The sequence below is a fragment of the Vipera ursinii genome (assembly GCF_947247035.1).
Source record: "Vipera ursinii genome assembly, chromosome: 2".
Lineage (NCBI taxonomy): Eukaryota > Metazoa > Chordata > Lepidosauria > Squamata > Viperidae > Vipera > Vipera ursinii.
In genome coordinates, this window is record NC_139513.1 from 35644564 (window position 1) to 35659044 (window position 14481).

Below are 14481 nucleotides of genomic sequence, written 5' to 3' on the forward strand. Positions count from 1 at the left end.
TTGCCTTCTGAAGAAATTAGTTTCAATTACATTATCCATCCTTAAAATGGGAATGACAGCTTCTTCATTCACAGGGATGTGAAAGAACAGCAAGTCTAGCGAGATAATAAATTCTTTGGCTATTTAACTAGAATTCCAAAATCTATCAAACAAATCTGAACACAGAGTAATGGATGAAATATGATGAGCACCAATGATGTAAAATAATAGTGTAAGAGGAAAAGCCAATGGCATACTGCCAGCCACAATCTTTATAAAGACAACACTCGAGTTGAGATTGTTAATTGCAATAAATCTAGCGATCTACTAATCATCCAATCCCTCAAACTATTCAGATGTTTTGATTTTTATAACTGGCTTATCTATGAGTGATGCATTTTAATGTTATTTGAAAGTTGTCTTATCCTTTGATGGGTTTATCCAGAAATATATATGGGTCCTTTAAAAAAAGTATTGCTATATATACTTGCAGATAAGGCCATACTTGCAGATAAACTATCAGCCAAATTCAGTTTTGGAAGTAATAGTTTAGAAAAGTCTCAACTTATCTATAAGTCTATTTTTCTTTCTCTCTCTCTCTTTCTCTCTCCCTCCCTCCCTATCACACTCTCATTCTCACTCACTCTCTCTTTATTTTCATTTATTACAGTAACATTCAACTGCTGTACAGTTGAAAATAATTGATGAGGGAATGAAGCTGCTTAAAAAGGGCAAAGTTTTTCTTCTTTACTGGTGGGAACTTTGGCTCCCATATTTTGTCTCAAGCCATTTTGAATGTAAAGAAAGACAGTACAGAAACAGTTCCACTGTATATCCCGCCCCCACTGGTTAATGATCAATTATGACATGTTGTTGCATCAGAAATCAGAGAAGGTGATTCTTCATTTTAAAAAAATGTATTCATCATAATGGACATCTATAGCATTATGAAATGTTCAGCATTAGCATTTTAATTCTAATTCAAAGTAATTAGGGAAAATAAGAATTTTAATTTAAAAACCTGATGAAAGGATTTCATCTATTGGTTATTTGTGGTCGATATATAGGGCAGAATATAAACTGAACTTCGTGTTCTTTGCACTTTCACTCCTCACACCTCTTATATTAGCTACTGTAAGAGGCCATGGGGAAAAAAAAGATGGCCAGAAAAACTCAGATTCCATATCAGCTCAATAGGAAGAGGCAGAAGTTGATGAGAGGGAGCAAAAACCAAGTATCCCTGTTCCATTCCTTCCAGAAGCATAACATGACCAATGAAAGAACTGGATACTAGAGATAATATGAATACAAGAGATGCAGATGAACAGCACTCATCTGAGTTTTAACCCGTATTATAATTATAACCCGTATTATAATTAAAATATCAAAGTAACCTGAAAGTCAGTTCTTCTTGTATAAATGAGTGCTTTTCCATAAAACATTTTAAAAAGAAAGAAAGCTTACAGATCCTTTATGGGAAGCCCCACCGGGAAACAGCCACTTCGGATTTCTGTGATGTTATTTGAGCTGAGGTCTAACGTTTCCAGGGAAACATAGGGCTCCAGCTGGCTGGCTTCGATGCCGTGGATTCGGTTGCGATTCCTGCCACACAGAATGGAGAAAAGTCAGACATAAACTCACTTTTTGCCCTTTTGGGTTAGAATATAATAGTACATCCATACAGCAAGACACAGGTCTTTGTAACTGATCTGGCACTTTGCATCGGACAGAGTAAGGGAGTACAGCTGAATTTAGAACGGGAAGATAAAACTTGTTATTAGAATGACAGAAATTGATGTAAATAAGCAAAATACTATGGAAAATATCCAGCAGAAAGAAAGACTACTTTGAAGCTATAAGTTTAAGACCATGATCTACTGACTATGCTGTTGTTTATTTAACCATCATTTGTTGAGTAAACAATAACTGGTTGAGTCTACATTTGGTGTTTATCCATAAACTATGTCTGATCTACTGTGGCTAGATTCACACATCACATTCTGACAAAACCAAAGCCCATTATGACTTAGCACCATGTATGAAACTAGCCAAGAGACCCTGTTCTGTACTACATAATAGATAACTGCACACAGAATGGAAACCTATCTAAAATCTGTATTCCTGAGGCAAGTTTAAGTTGACTTAAGATTGCAGTCACAGGCTGCCTCTACAGCTGAGATTACAGATTAAGCAAAACGAATTATGCAAGTTATCATTATATTACTGAGTAAACATGTGTGAGACCTCTATTGGGCAACCCAGAGAGGGAAGGGCTAATCTACAGGTGGATATCCTTTGGGAATACAATGAAGTCTCCCAGTTTGCCAGAGAAGCCAATATTTTTTTCATGAATGAAAACGAATATACGTACCACAGGATAATGTTGCAGGATCCAGCCTGGGTCAGTCACTGGGACCAGAGGTTTAGACTTCTGAGCTTTTGGACGCTTGCTGGACCCCATCCTCAGGCAACTTCTCTCTAGCAGAGAGTGTGCCAGAAAGAGCACGCATTCTGCTAGAGAGAAGTTCCTTGAGGATGGGCTCCAGCATGAATCCAAAAGCTCGAAAAAAACTAAACCTCCGTCCCAGTGACTGACCCAGATTGAGTCCTCCAATATTTTCTGCCTTTCCCCCTTTTTTTCAAGGGGGAAATGGGAATTTACAGCTGGATACGTATTTCTTACCCCTCTGCAAAGTAGAACTAAGCCCTGCATTCTCTTCTCTGAATAAAACAAAAGAGAGAGTGGAACATTAAATAACTAAGTGAGACAAGGAGTTTCATCCTTGATCTTACTGAGAGGGCCTATGAGTTTCTTCAGTCAAGCTTAAGTTGCCTCAGAAACTGAATGTGGTTGGTTTCCAAAGCTGAAGAACCTTTCTATGAATTGCATTAACATTTGCAATTTACACAGAGGCAGGAGGTAAAGTGTTGATGTTAGTCTGCAGCGCGGATGGCGTGAGAAATGATAGAGTAAAACAGGTGGTGCTACTTCAAACAATCCTGGCTTTCCTAGGAATACCGAAGTATGCTTTAGAAAGTAAGATTATATCTTAATCCTGTCGAGGAGGCTGTGCTAAATATCTGTGTGAATATTTATTGGAAAGTCTTTCAGCAAGTAACATTACCTGGGAGGAGGAAGACTAACCTGAGCATAGAGATGATTAGGCTCCTCCATAATGGAGGTTATTTCTGAATAATGGGAAAGCAAGATGAAACTGTACAGTTAGCCTTCATCTAGGATCACCTTACAGTATTACTCAGTGGTTTGTTTGTTTCTTAAGCTAAGTCTTAACAGAGCAAAACTCCACCTGCTGAAAGCAACAAAACCAAGCTTCAAATAACCAGAGAACTCAGAAAAATATTATTTTAATTCTGATACAATAATTTTCAGATCTATAGTTCTTCTTTGCATCATAGTTCATCAATTAAATTTTCAACCAACACTGTATACACATTCATTTCCCAAGAAACACACCACCACAAACATTCTTACGCATTTTCTATATGTTCATCACACAATCAATAGGACATTATACTTCCCCAATTTTACATTATTCACTACTTATTTCATTGTACTCAGTAATCCTCATGGTGCTTTATTTCTATCACATATTGCTTTTAACAGCAATCCACAGTAAAACTTTAATTTTACATCTGTTCACTTTGTTCACGCTAATTCTTGTCAAGCCCACAAAGCATAACACTCAGTCTCCTTTCACCCATTTCTTAATGAACAGCTAAAACAGTAGAAATCTGATCCACAACCCCATACTGAGCAGAGCCACACTGTACTTAAAATTTTTTGTTCACTATTGTCTTTCACACTTTTTCAGTAAAAAAACTTTGACACACACAAAATAAACATTCTTGCCCACATAACACAGCACGATGGTGCATGTTATTTACTGAACATATGCAGCATTCAATGCTCAAAACACTGAGAACTCTAGGACAATAACACAGAGGTGCAGAGGTTTTCCTCTTTTCTCCTACGTGGTAGGCAAGGACTCTTATAAATAATCTTATAACTGATCAAAAAGTCTGCAATTTATTGCCCCAAACAACAGATTGCTTGTCCCCAGAGTGAGCAGCCACATACTGACCAAATTTTATCAGCAAGAAACAACTGGTTTTACTCTGATGATAGAATGATCTTTGATCCAACATAAGATTATGCCAGTGGACTGGGAAGAAAAAAGGTTCTTCACAAAGGGGGGGTTGTATTGGGGGGAGGGGAGAGGGAGAGGGGAAAGAAAATTTGTGCCTCTTCCTAGTTTGGAAGGTCTTTCACTCAACTTTATTACTTCAGTCAGTCATTTCTGCTCTATTCGCCTCAAGACTTGTCTACTGCGGTGTGCTATACATAGGGCTACCGTACAAATCAGAAACTTCAACTGATCCACAATGTAGTGATGTAGAATTGTAGACAGAGAAGGACATGACACATTTTCATGAGACCTCTACTCCGGAAGCTGCACTGGTTAGCAGTATGCTTCTGGATGTGATACAAGGCTTTATTATAGCTTCATAAAGCTTTAATTATAATTAATTATAATTATGAAGCTTTACCTGGCATAGGGCCAGTTTATTTGAGAAATTATCTGTCCCCATGGTTTTGGCCTAGCCAGCATGGGCCAACAAAATTGACACAATGAAGGTCCCTTGGATTACATAGTGCCATCTATCAGGATCCCAAAAGTGTGCCTTCTCTGTTGTGGTGCCTGCTCTCTGGAATAAGATCCTCCCTGAAACCCATCTAGCACCACCCTGTTGATGTTGTGTAAAACAATTTTTTTCTTAATTTTATTTAATTCCCACCTTCAATATTTTTATAAATAACTCAAGGTGATAAACGCACATAAAACTCCTTCCTCCTATTTCAAACATTGTGAGGTAGACTGGGCTGAGAGAGAATGATTGGCCCAAAGTCACCCAGATGGTTTTCATGCCTAAGGCAGGACTAGCACTCAGTTTCCTGGCTTACTTAACCACTAGACCAAACTGGTTCTTTGCGGAGAAGATTTGGTTGTCCTCCCAGGCCTTGAGTTGAGATGAGTTCGGCCCCTTGTTGGATCTTTCTTTGTCTATGGCTGTCCAGAATGACTGGATCCCATCCTGTTTTGTATTCGGGGGTTTTTTATGATGTATTATACTGAGAATCAGTTGGAGTTGATCAGTGACTACATGAATTAATTAATTAAATGAGTAAAATCTATGATGGGGAACCTAGATTTCCTAACATAATTTACCGGTAGCCAGAGGAAGATGATACTAGCACAGCTCTTTTGGAGGTTTTATAGGAAATACACATATTTTCCATCCAAAGCATTTCAAATGCATGCAAACATGGTACATATGACAGGTTAATGCTTGCATTTTGATAAAGATCTCAGAATTTATACCTGAAACTCCCAGATCCAGGGCTAAAAGACCAGGAAAGCTATCTATTCACTTTCTTCAAACTCCAATGCCATTCATATAGGCCAGATGGAATCGTAATGACCAATGAGGTATGCCTTGAGAGATTCAGACATTTCAAAAGAAGAACAAAATTGGCCATAACAAGTCAAGGATAAAAGAAGCATTTTAACTTCATGCTTACTTTTGCCATAATTTGTCTTGAAATGCAGGCTACCCTATACATGTTTCCTATGCATTGTAATAATGGGACACGGTAATGAATATGTATTACAATGTATTGCTGCACACGAGGCTTCCAACAAAATAAGGGAAAGTCCATCCTTTGAATCATGTCCTTTGTTTTTATTAATACCTCTGTTACCCTACTGCAAAGACTGGTTGCAATGTGTTCATCAGGCAGGAATGACTGACTATCCATAAAAGCAGACCATACTTTTCTCAGAGGCCACTGAATCACAAGGTCCAAAGGGAACATCTGGTAGATTCTCCAAGCTATTGCCAAAGCTCTTCAGGTAGAGCTCAAATGAGCAGAACATGTACTCCTAATATGCAACATAAACTGTATGCACCAACATTTTAATTAGTAGCAGCACTGGCCCTGGAGTAAGATGATGGGTTTGCTTGGATATACAAAGGAGTGAAGAAAGCCAATTCCCCTGCTTGGATTTCCTATCTGCAGGAATTTATAGAGGTTTTATTTCCCAGAAATGAAGACCGGCTGCACAGAAGTACAACCACTAATCACCACAGGATAAATGTTAAGCAGTGGGGTTTAAAACTCTAAGGAAAAAGGTCTGCAGATGATTAAAGCTATCTGAAAACAGAGTGTCCTTTCAACCTGTTGGTAACGTCAGTGAGTAGCTGGATGACTTTGGGCCAGTCACTCTCTCTTAGCCCAATTCACCTCACAGGGTTGTTTGTATGGAGAAAATAGGAGGAAGATGTGTTGGATATGTTCGCTAACTTGAGTTATTTGTCAAAATAATAAAGGCAAGAAATAAATAAAAACAAACAAACAAACAAACAAATAAATAATCAACAAGACAAACTACAAAGTAGAAATAACAGCATATACTATAAAAAAGCGCAGAGGGAATCGCTTTTGGGGAAAAAACAGAGGTAGAATTTCAATATCATATTTTATAGGCATAAAAATCTACTATTTCTCATCTATATGACCCAGAGAAAGAATATTCAAGACAAACTCTGACCTATTATTATAAGAAAACATTCATGGTAGATGAAAGTGGATGGGATATATATTTTTAAAAGAGTGAACAATTCCTGAACAAAGATATTACCTAAGACTACCAAGCATTACTGATAGCACAGCAGAATCCAAAACAAAACAAAACCCAATAATAAAGATGTTACTTTTAAATTGATACAAGAGATTTTATAATTTTTGGAATTAAAAAAGTTACTCCTTTGAAAATAGATAAACTAGGGCCAGGGTACGTAACATTATTTATTTGTATTTATTTAACCACAACCTTCCTGTGAGTCCTGACAAATCATCTTTCTTGAGCAAGAAAAACAATGGTTCCGCTAAACTGAGGTACTTGAGACTCCAAGGAAATGAACCTGTGGAGTCAACAATAAGAAATGTGGTAAGCACTAACAGGATCAAGATGACTGAAAAATATCGATAGCCAAGAATATTGTGTACTTCCTTTCAGGTTAAAACTTTACAAACTTTATGCAAAATTTCACAAGGCTAAATGACTCCAACTTTTCAGTTCAGAGGAATTTCATTGGACAATATTTCTTATTGGATTGTTTGTATTGGATGTTTCTTGAGGTGATCATTCCAGTAATTAAATATATTATACTGTCCCCTTCATATAACCAGATTCCTCTGCGGCTTTCAGCCCAAAGCAAATAATTTGACAACTCCTGCCTTAAGAAACATGAACCCAATGTGCTCGCTTCGGCAGCACATATACTAAAATTGGAACGATACAGAGAAAATTAGCATGGCCCCTGTGCAAGGATGACACGCAAATTTGTGAAGCGTTCCATTTTTAAAAAAAAGTATAAAAAGAAAAAAAGAAACATGAACCCAACAATGGAGTCCCAACTACATTCTAAGCTAGAACTCAAAAACAGGAGAAAAGCAACTCTTCATTCTGATGTATTTGTGGGTCTGGGTGTGGGTGCGTATGCACGTGCATGGGGACACATACACCCCCTCATTCTTTGTTTAAAGTATAATTTTTGCTGTACAACTTCTGTTTCCCTTATCTGGCTAATTTATGGGTTTGGGACGATGTGTAATGGATCTATATTCATATTACTCATAGATGTTCAACAGAATGTCTGGCTAAAATATTAACATACACTTTGACGTTTCTTATGAAAGTAAAAGAACTGTATGGATAAATGAGCTAAAACAAGTGACTGGCATTTCTCAGATGTATTTTGCTGCTTGTCAGTATTGACTGCCCGCAGCCCCAAAATCTCAAATTGCATAGTATATATAAAATAAAATCATATAAAACTGTTTTTCTATTGACCAAGTATGATGTTCTTTTAAGGTTAGCACCTGGAATTTGAGGCTTTCTAACGCAGTTGACCCTTATATTGAAAAAGAACAAAAATTGTTTTGACAATGACAAGAGTACAGAACAAAATCAGTTTCTGTTTATATATATATAGCATGTTCCTCAGAGTAGACCTCTACAACTGATACACTCTCTGCTCTTATAAGGTACACATTTATTAACTGACACAAATCCAACTAAGGGTCACTTTAATAGAGTTCATGGTTTTTAGAAGCACAATTCAGCCAGACAACTGACAATTATTTACCTTGTCCTGTGGAAGGCATAGAGACAAGATAGCATCCCTAAGAAAAATTCTTAAAATTAAGAAATGCATCTGCTTGTTGATAACTGCACAAAAGTGATTTGGGAACCCATTATATCTGTCCTACTGTATTTCCATTCTTTGACTTTGACAAAAGTAAACAAGTATTATTTCTAGCTGGGTCAATCTCACTTCAGGTCTATTACAAAGCTCCTGTTTATTTAATGTGTGGGCGCAGATGCTGACTGATTACCTCACTCAGGGCTTACATCACCGTCAACTTCATCACAAGACAGACACACACAGGAAGCCTCAGGTATCTTTCTCACTGACTGGCAATCCACGTGTTTTTCTGGAGTTGAAGTCCCAACCCTCTAGGCAGGCATCTGTGCTTATCCCAGTCATTTTCCCAGCCATGGTCTGACCAATATGATGTTTTAACAGCTGTTTGAAACCCTCGATTTTATTTTTTTTAAAAAAAGAAACCACCATCCTAATGGAAGGAGCAGAGTGCAGAATCTCTTTGTGCTCAAAAAAATCCCCATCTAACTCTGTTCACTCCTTGTATGAGACTGTTTTAAGCCTGGTTAAATCATCATTAATGTTTAATATACAGCCCTGACTAAACGACCTTCCCAGAGGAAGCGTGACTAATTTTTCTTTGAAAAATAGGCCATTACACATCAAATGCATCAATAAAAATGATCCTGATTCAACTTCATTGCTTCTTTGAAATGGTTATTATTTATTTCTTGGATTTATGGCCTGACTTTCTGCAAAAGTATGGGGAGCAAAGTGGTTAACAGGAAAAAAAAACCTTACTAAAAAAAATCCAAACACAAAACTAAAACTAAGAAACATCTTTGAAAGAAGTAAATTCTAAAAAATCACAATTTCTGAACAGTTTAAAATGCTACATTGCAGATAGCCCATCTAGTTTGCCAAAAACTAAAATCCAGCCTCAACAATGATATATATATATTTTCTCTTTATAACAGTATAGCAGAAAAGAAGAGATGTTCTCTCCTATCAAATTGCTCAATCACTGAGGATCCTCTCTTTTCTCTTCTTGCTAGACACACTTTCATTAGTGACTGGAAAGTGAATGACCCCTTTGCAAATCTTAAAAGTCCAAACAGGCTTATAAGGTAGCTGTTGACATTGATGCAGTTATTTTCAACCATAGGTTTTAGCAAATGATAGATGTTTCACTCTTGTCACAAATCAGCATGAAAAGGTAGAACTTCACTGAAAGAAATCTCTAAAGATCTATGGAGAGATAAGCAGCAATAATCTGGGGGACCACCAAGTTGGGGGGGGGAATGGGACCTGTTCTGAAAGAGAGCTATTCCCGCCTAGGGAAACTTTAGCTAAATGTTCCCTCCCTTTCTAAGAATCCAACAAATAAAAGAAAAAAAGTCTAAGCTAAAATGCTATGCCTTAAGATCAAAACGCAACAGTAATAGATTAAATTCCTCCGAACTAAATCAGTTGAACTCTTACAATTAATCTCAGCTTAACCAAAGTAATTGTTGTATCTTGCTTTAATGGCAACATGAAATGTAAAGCTAATCTGGAGACAGAAAATGAATGGACAGATGGACGGAAAACAGACAGACAGACAAGCAATATACATATGCATACACACATACAGTACATACACACACACGATGCAAAATAAATTGTATTAACCATGCTGTTTTTGAAAATTACAAGTACCAACACTAGCTATAAGGAAAAATTCCAGAAATCTAGAATAAGATGCTTTTTAAGTAACCAGCTCAAGATCACAACTATGTTTCTGTGTGGTTAAAAACTCCTTATCAGGAAATGTAATGTTCAAAGCAAGGAGCAGGAACCACACCTACCTCTTGTGACATTTTAAGTGCCATGTCAAAATAAACTAAACAATAGTGTTTTTTTTTTCAATTTGAGATTGATTTCTGATGACTTTGCTAACATGTCCATGGAGTTTTCCAAATTGCAGGATGAAAGTAGTCTGCTGCTGCTGCTTTCGTTAAGGAAGCTTATTCACCTTCCCATTCTAGTCTACAATCCTGGATTTTCTTGTTGCTTTCCTATGCCAGTTCTCACCAGGTCAAGCACTGTTTAGCTTCTAAGTTCAGATGAAATCAGACAAGTGCTGCCACCTATCAGCTAGGTGAGCAAGAGAAAGCGATAGATACACTTACTGAGGCTCAGTTGGTTCTCAAGTGGTGACAACTTTAGCAGGGCTTTCCTAAACCTTACTGGGGATTGGGAGGAAGCAAAATCCAACAAAGACATAGACAAAATGAAATATAACTTTAGCCATTAAGTTTTAACTTGCCTTCATCCTTAGATGAAAAAGACTTTTGGTACAGAATGCCTTTGAGCTCTATTTTTTTACTAAAAGAACTGGGCTGATGGATACTTGGGAAAAGATCTGGGTGAGAAACGTAAAATTTACGCAAGCTCAAAATTTAAGAGAGAACTTTTATAAAATGTTTTATAGGTGGCATTTAGATCCCAAAAAGCTTGCAAGTATGTATCCGAACTATCAGCCTAAATGTTGGAGGTGTGGTGGCGAAGACGCAACGTACTTTCACATATAGTGGACCTGTAAAAAGGTTAAAGCATTTTGGATTAAAATCTGGTGGAACATGCAGAAGATATTTAAGAAAAGGATAAAGTTTTGTCCGCAATTGTTTCTACTGGGCATAATTACTGATACTACTGTTGTGGACATTAAGTTGATGTTGAATTTAATTACGGCAGCAAGACTTTTAGTAGGTCAATATTGGAAGAAGGAGGAACTGCCGACTATAGAAGAATGGACTTTAAAAGTTTCTAACCTGGCGGAAATGGCAAAGATATTGGCGTATTTATGTTTATGTTTATGTTTATTTGATTTCTATACCGCCCTTCTCCCTAGGGACTCAGGGCGGTTCACAGGGCATATATAAATAACGGTACAAAAGTTAAAAGAAAATTAAATCAATGCCCAGTTAAAAACAATAATACAATACAAAAAACACCAAATTTAAAACCCATAATCCCCCATCAGGCCAGACCAGCTAATTCAAATAAGTGGGTCTTCAACCCGCGACGGAAGGTTCGGAGGTCTGATGTCATCCGGAGCTCCACCGGCAGTTGGTTCCATAATGCCGGAGCGGCCACAGAGAAGGCCCTCCCCCTGGGGGCCACCAGTCGGCATTCCCTGACCGGAGGCACCCTGAGGAGGCCCTCTCTGTGGGAACGCACAGGGCGGAAGGGAGTTGACGCCGGCAGCAGGTGGTCCCTGAGGTAACCCGGACCCATGCCATGTAAGGACTTGAAGAGGACCATTTAAAGGACCATTCGCAACAACGTTATATTACGGAATGGAAAAAATGGATTGATTACATCCAGAATAAATATGGGACTAAAAAGTTTCATTTAGCATTTGAATAAGTTTTGATATGATATTTGTATTGCTTGTAGTCACTTTATATGAGCTAGAGTGTTATAGACTTAATAGTTTATTGTTGTTAGCATAGAGTTGTTTATGATTGTTTTTATTTTTATTTTTATACCTTGTATTTAGCTCTGGGAAGTCAGGGGTAGGGAGGGGGGGAAGGGGAGGGTGGGAGGGTTGGGAAGGGATGGGTAGGGGATGGGGGGAGGGGTTGTTAAAGATAAAATGTATTGAAAAACTTTTCAATAAAAAAAAGAACTGGGCTGAGAATCATTTGAAAACGGGTGAAAAATTTACTCAAAACACATTTTCAACTATTATTTATTTATTTGGATTTATATACCGCCCCTCTCCCAAGCAACTACATAGGCAAATTTTGTGCATGATACTCTAGTCCTAACCTGGATAGGAATATTCTTAACCCTTTTGTACAGAGAGGTTCCAAAAAGTTGACATACTCATTGGCTCTTCATTCATAGCCACTGTTGTTGGGTCACATTTTGTGGAGACCTCTTTGGTTCACCATTCCTTATCCAGAAACCTATAAAACTATTTCTTCAGTGCTTGTTTCTTTTAGTGTTCATGGTTGATCCTAAAAGGTGGAAGTTATCTATCACTTCAATATCTTTATGGCCAATTCTAAGGCTGGTTGTTTTACCTGTTTTCATTAGTTTAGCCTTAAGTTTAGTTCCATTTTTTCACTGTGCTGCTCAATTTTTATTATTAAGGCTCACAGATCCTTTGCATTTTCAGCTATCAGTGTCATCAGCATACTGCAGGTTTTTGATGTTTCTTCCTCAAATTTAAAACCTTGCCCATCTTTTTCCAGTCCAGCTTCCCTTAATATATATTCAGCATATAGGCTGAACAAATAAAGGAAGAATATACAGCTTTGTTGCACTCCTTTGCCAACCTGGAGACAATCTGTTTCACTATGTTTTACCTGTTTCCTGACATTATATAAGTTTCTCATGAGGACAACAAAATAAACCCCGCAAGAATAACATTTACCTCCCCTGCTTCAGTGCTTCAGTGTATGAGTTGCTAAACTAATCCACTGGGCATTGTGTAAAAAATATGACTTGCCTGTGTCCGAAAAGTCATGGGAACATAGGGTGGAAAAAGTTGTCGAGAATGAGAGGGTGAAGATCTTGTGGGACTTCTGAATACAGACAGATCGTCATTTCGAACACAACATCCCCAGATATCACAGTTGTAGAGAACCGAAGCGTACAGCTGATTGATATCGCTGTACCAGAAGATGTCAGAGTAGAAGAAAAAGAACTGGAAAAAAATTACAAAATATCACGACCTGGCCATCGAAACTGCGCGAGTATGGATGAAACGCGAAACAATGATACCCATTGTCATCGGGGCACTGGGAACTATGTCCAAAAACTTTGCAAAATACATCAAGAAATTGCAGCTTCCTGCAATAACTCCAGCAAACCTACAAAAAACTGTGCTACTCGGAACATCTTACATTTTAAGGGTTGATACCTGGTTGATACCTAGGATGCTGGCAGCAGCCCATGTCAACCATTAGTGCCAGTCAGTTTGAGTGTTCAGTTGACTGAGTTTCATGTTTTATTAATAAAAGTTTTATAACAACAACAACAACAACAACAACAACAACAACAACAACAACAACAATAATAATAATAATAATAATAATAATAATAATAATAATAATAACAACAACAACAATACAGTTGGAAGGGACCTTGGAGGCCATCTAGTCCAACCCCATGCTCAGGCAGGAAACCCTACCATTTCAGAGAAATGGCTGTCCAGTCTCTTCTTAAAAACTTCCAGTGTTGGAGCATTCAACACAGCATGTAAAACCTCAGCCATAAGAATGTGGTACATTGGGATGAAAAAGGTGAAAACATGAAGTAGCCAAGGGTTTTGCTCATATCTGGTTTCCATTCCCAACAGAATTTCCCACTCAAATTGTAAACACTTACGACACGGTTTTGAACACTTGCAGCATAACCCTTGGCATTTTTATTGAAGCATTAGTCACCTGTATTCTATTGGACTCCTTAACAAGGGAGCTTAGGCCTGCCGCCTAAAATCCATCTCTTTCTTCCATAAGGGATTCTGAAACTTCCTGACTGTTTGTAGGTTTTTGTGCTGAAATCAGAAAGACGGGTGTGATCTCTAAAAGATAGACTCTCATAGGCAAACAATCTTTGCATAAGCAACTCATAACCTAGAGGGATTTAATCAAGTGTCTTCATTGCTCAATTACCGTTCCCTTGTACAAACTAGATTTTAGGTAAAAAGAACAAGGATGTACTGATCTGAAAGAAAAAAAACAAAATAAAATGAGCCTTTGCATTTCCCCCCAACTATATAGCAAGAAGGTACCGTTATTATCACAATTCAGAATTCAAACACACATAAATACATGTATTTGAGCATATATACACACACCCCATGCATATCTTTTTGGAAAGTATCTTTTCTTGATTCCTATAAAAAGTACTGCTTATAAGACCATAAGAAAAGCCTATGGCAACTTTTGTGCATTTGTTCTCAGTTCTTCCTCATAAATTATAGAGCTACAGTCAAACCTATTACATTCAGGTAGGCTTCTGATGAGACAGACAATCTGGTGTAATGCTTCAAGTGCTATACAAGAAACCAAGAAACCCTTGAATTCTAGTCTTTTTTAAAGCATGGAAGCTGGATGTGTGATTTGACCAGTCTATGTCATAATCCAATCTATGTCACAAGATGAAGGAAAATTACAAATGTTTTCTGAAATAAAATTGGAATATAAACTAAAAAAAATATTGAAGTCAAAAATTGAGATCAAAACCAAAAATGAA

The 14481-nt window shown here is 37.5% G+C and overlaps 1 protein-coding gene across 3 annotated transcripts in view; it reads right to left on the reverse strand.

Annotated features, from left to right (window-relative positions):
• The window catches only part of LRIG1 (leucine rich repeats and immunoglobulin like domains 1), a 147471-nt gene that overhangs the window by 45307 nt on the left and 87683 nt on the right, over positions 1–14481 (reverse strand). For 2 of the 3 annotated variants that reach the window (XM_083355963.1, XM_083355961.1), the window contains exon 4: positions 1444–1581. The exons of the other annotated variant lie outside the window; for it this stretch is intronic. In XM_083355963.1, coding sequence (XP_083212089.1) covers positions 1444–1581 — 138 coding nt within the window. The remainder of the gene's footprint in view (positions 1–1443; positions 1582–14481) is intronic. 3 annotated transcript variants of the gene reach the window in all.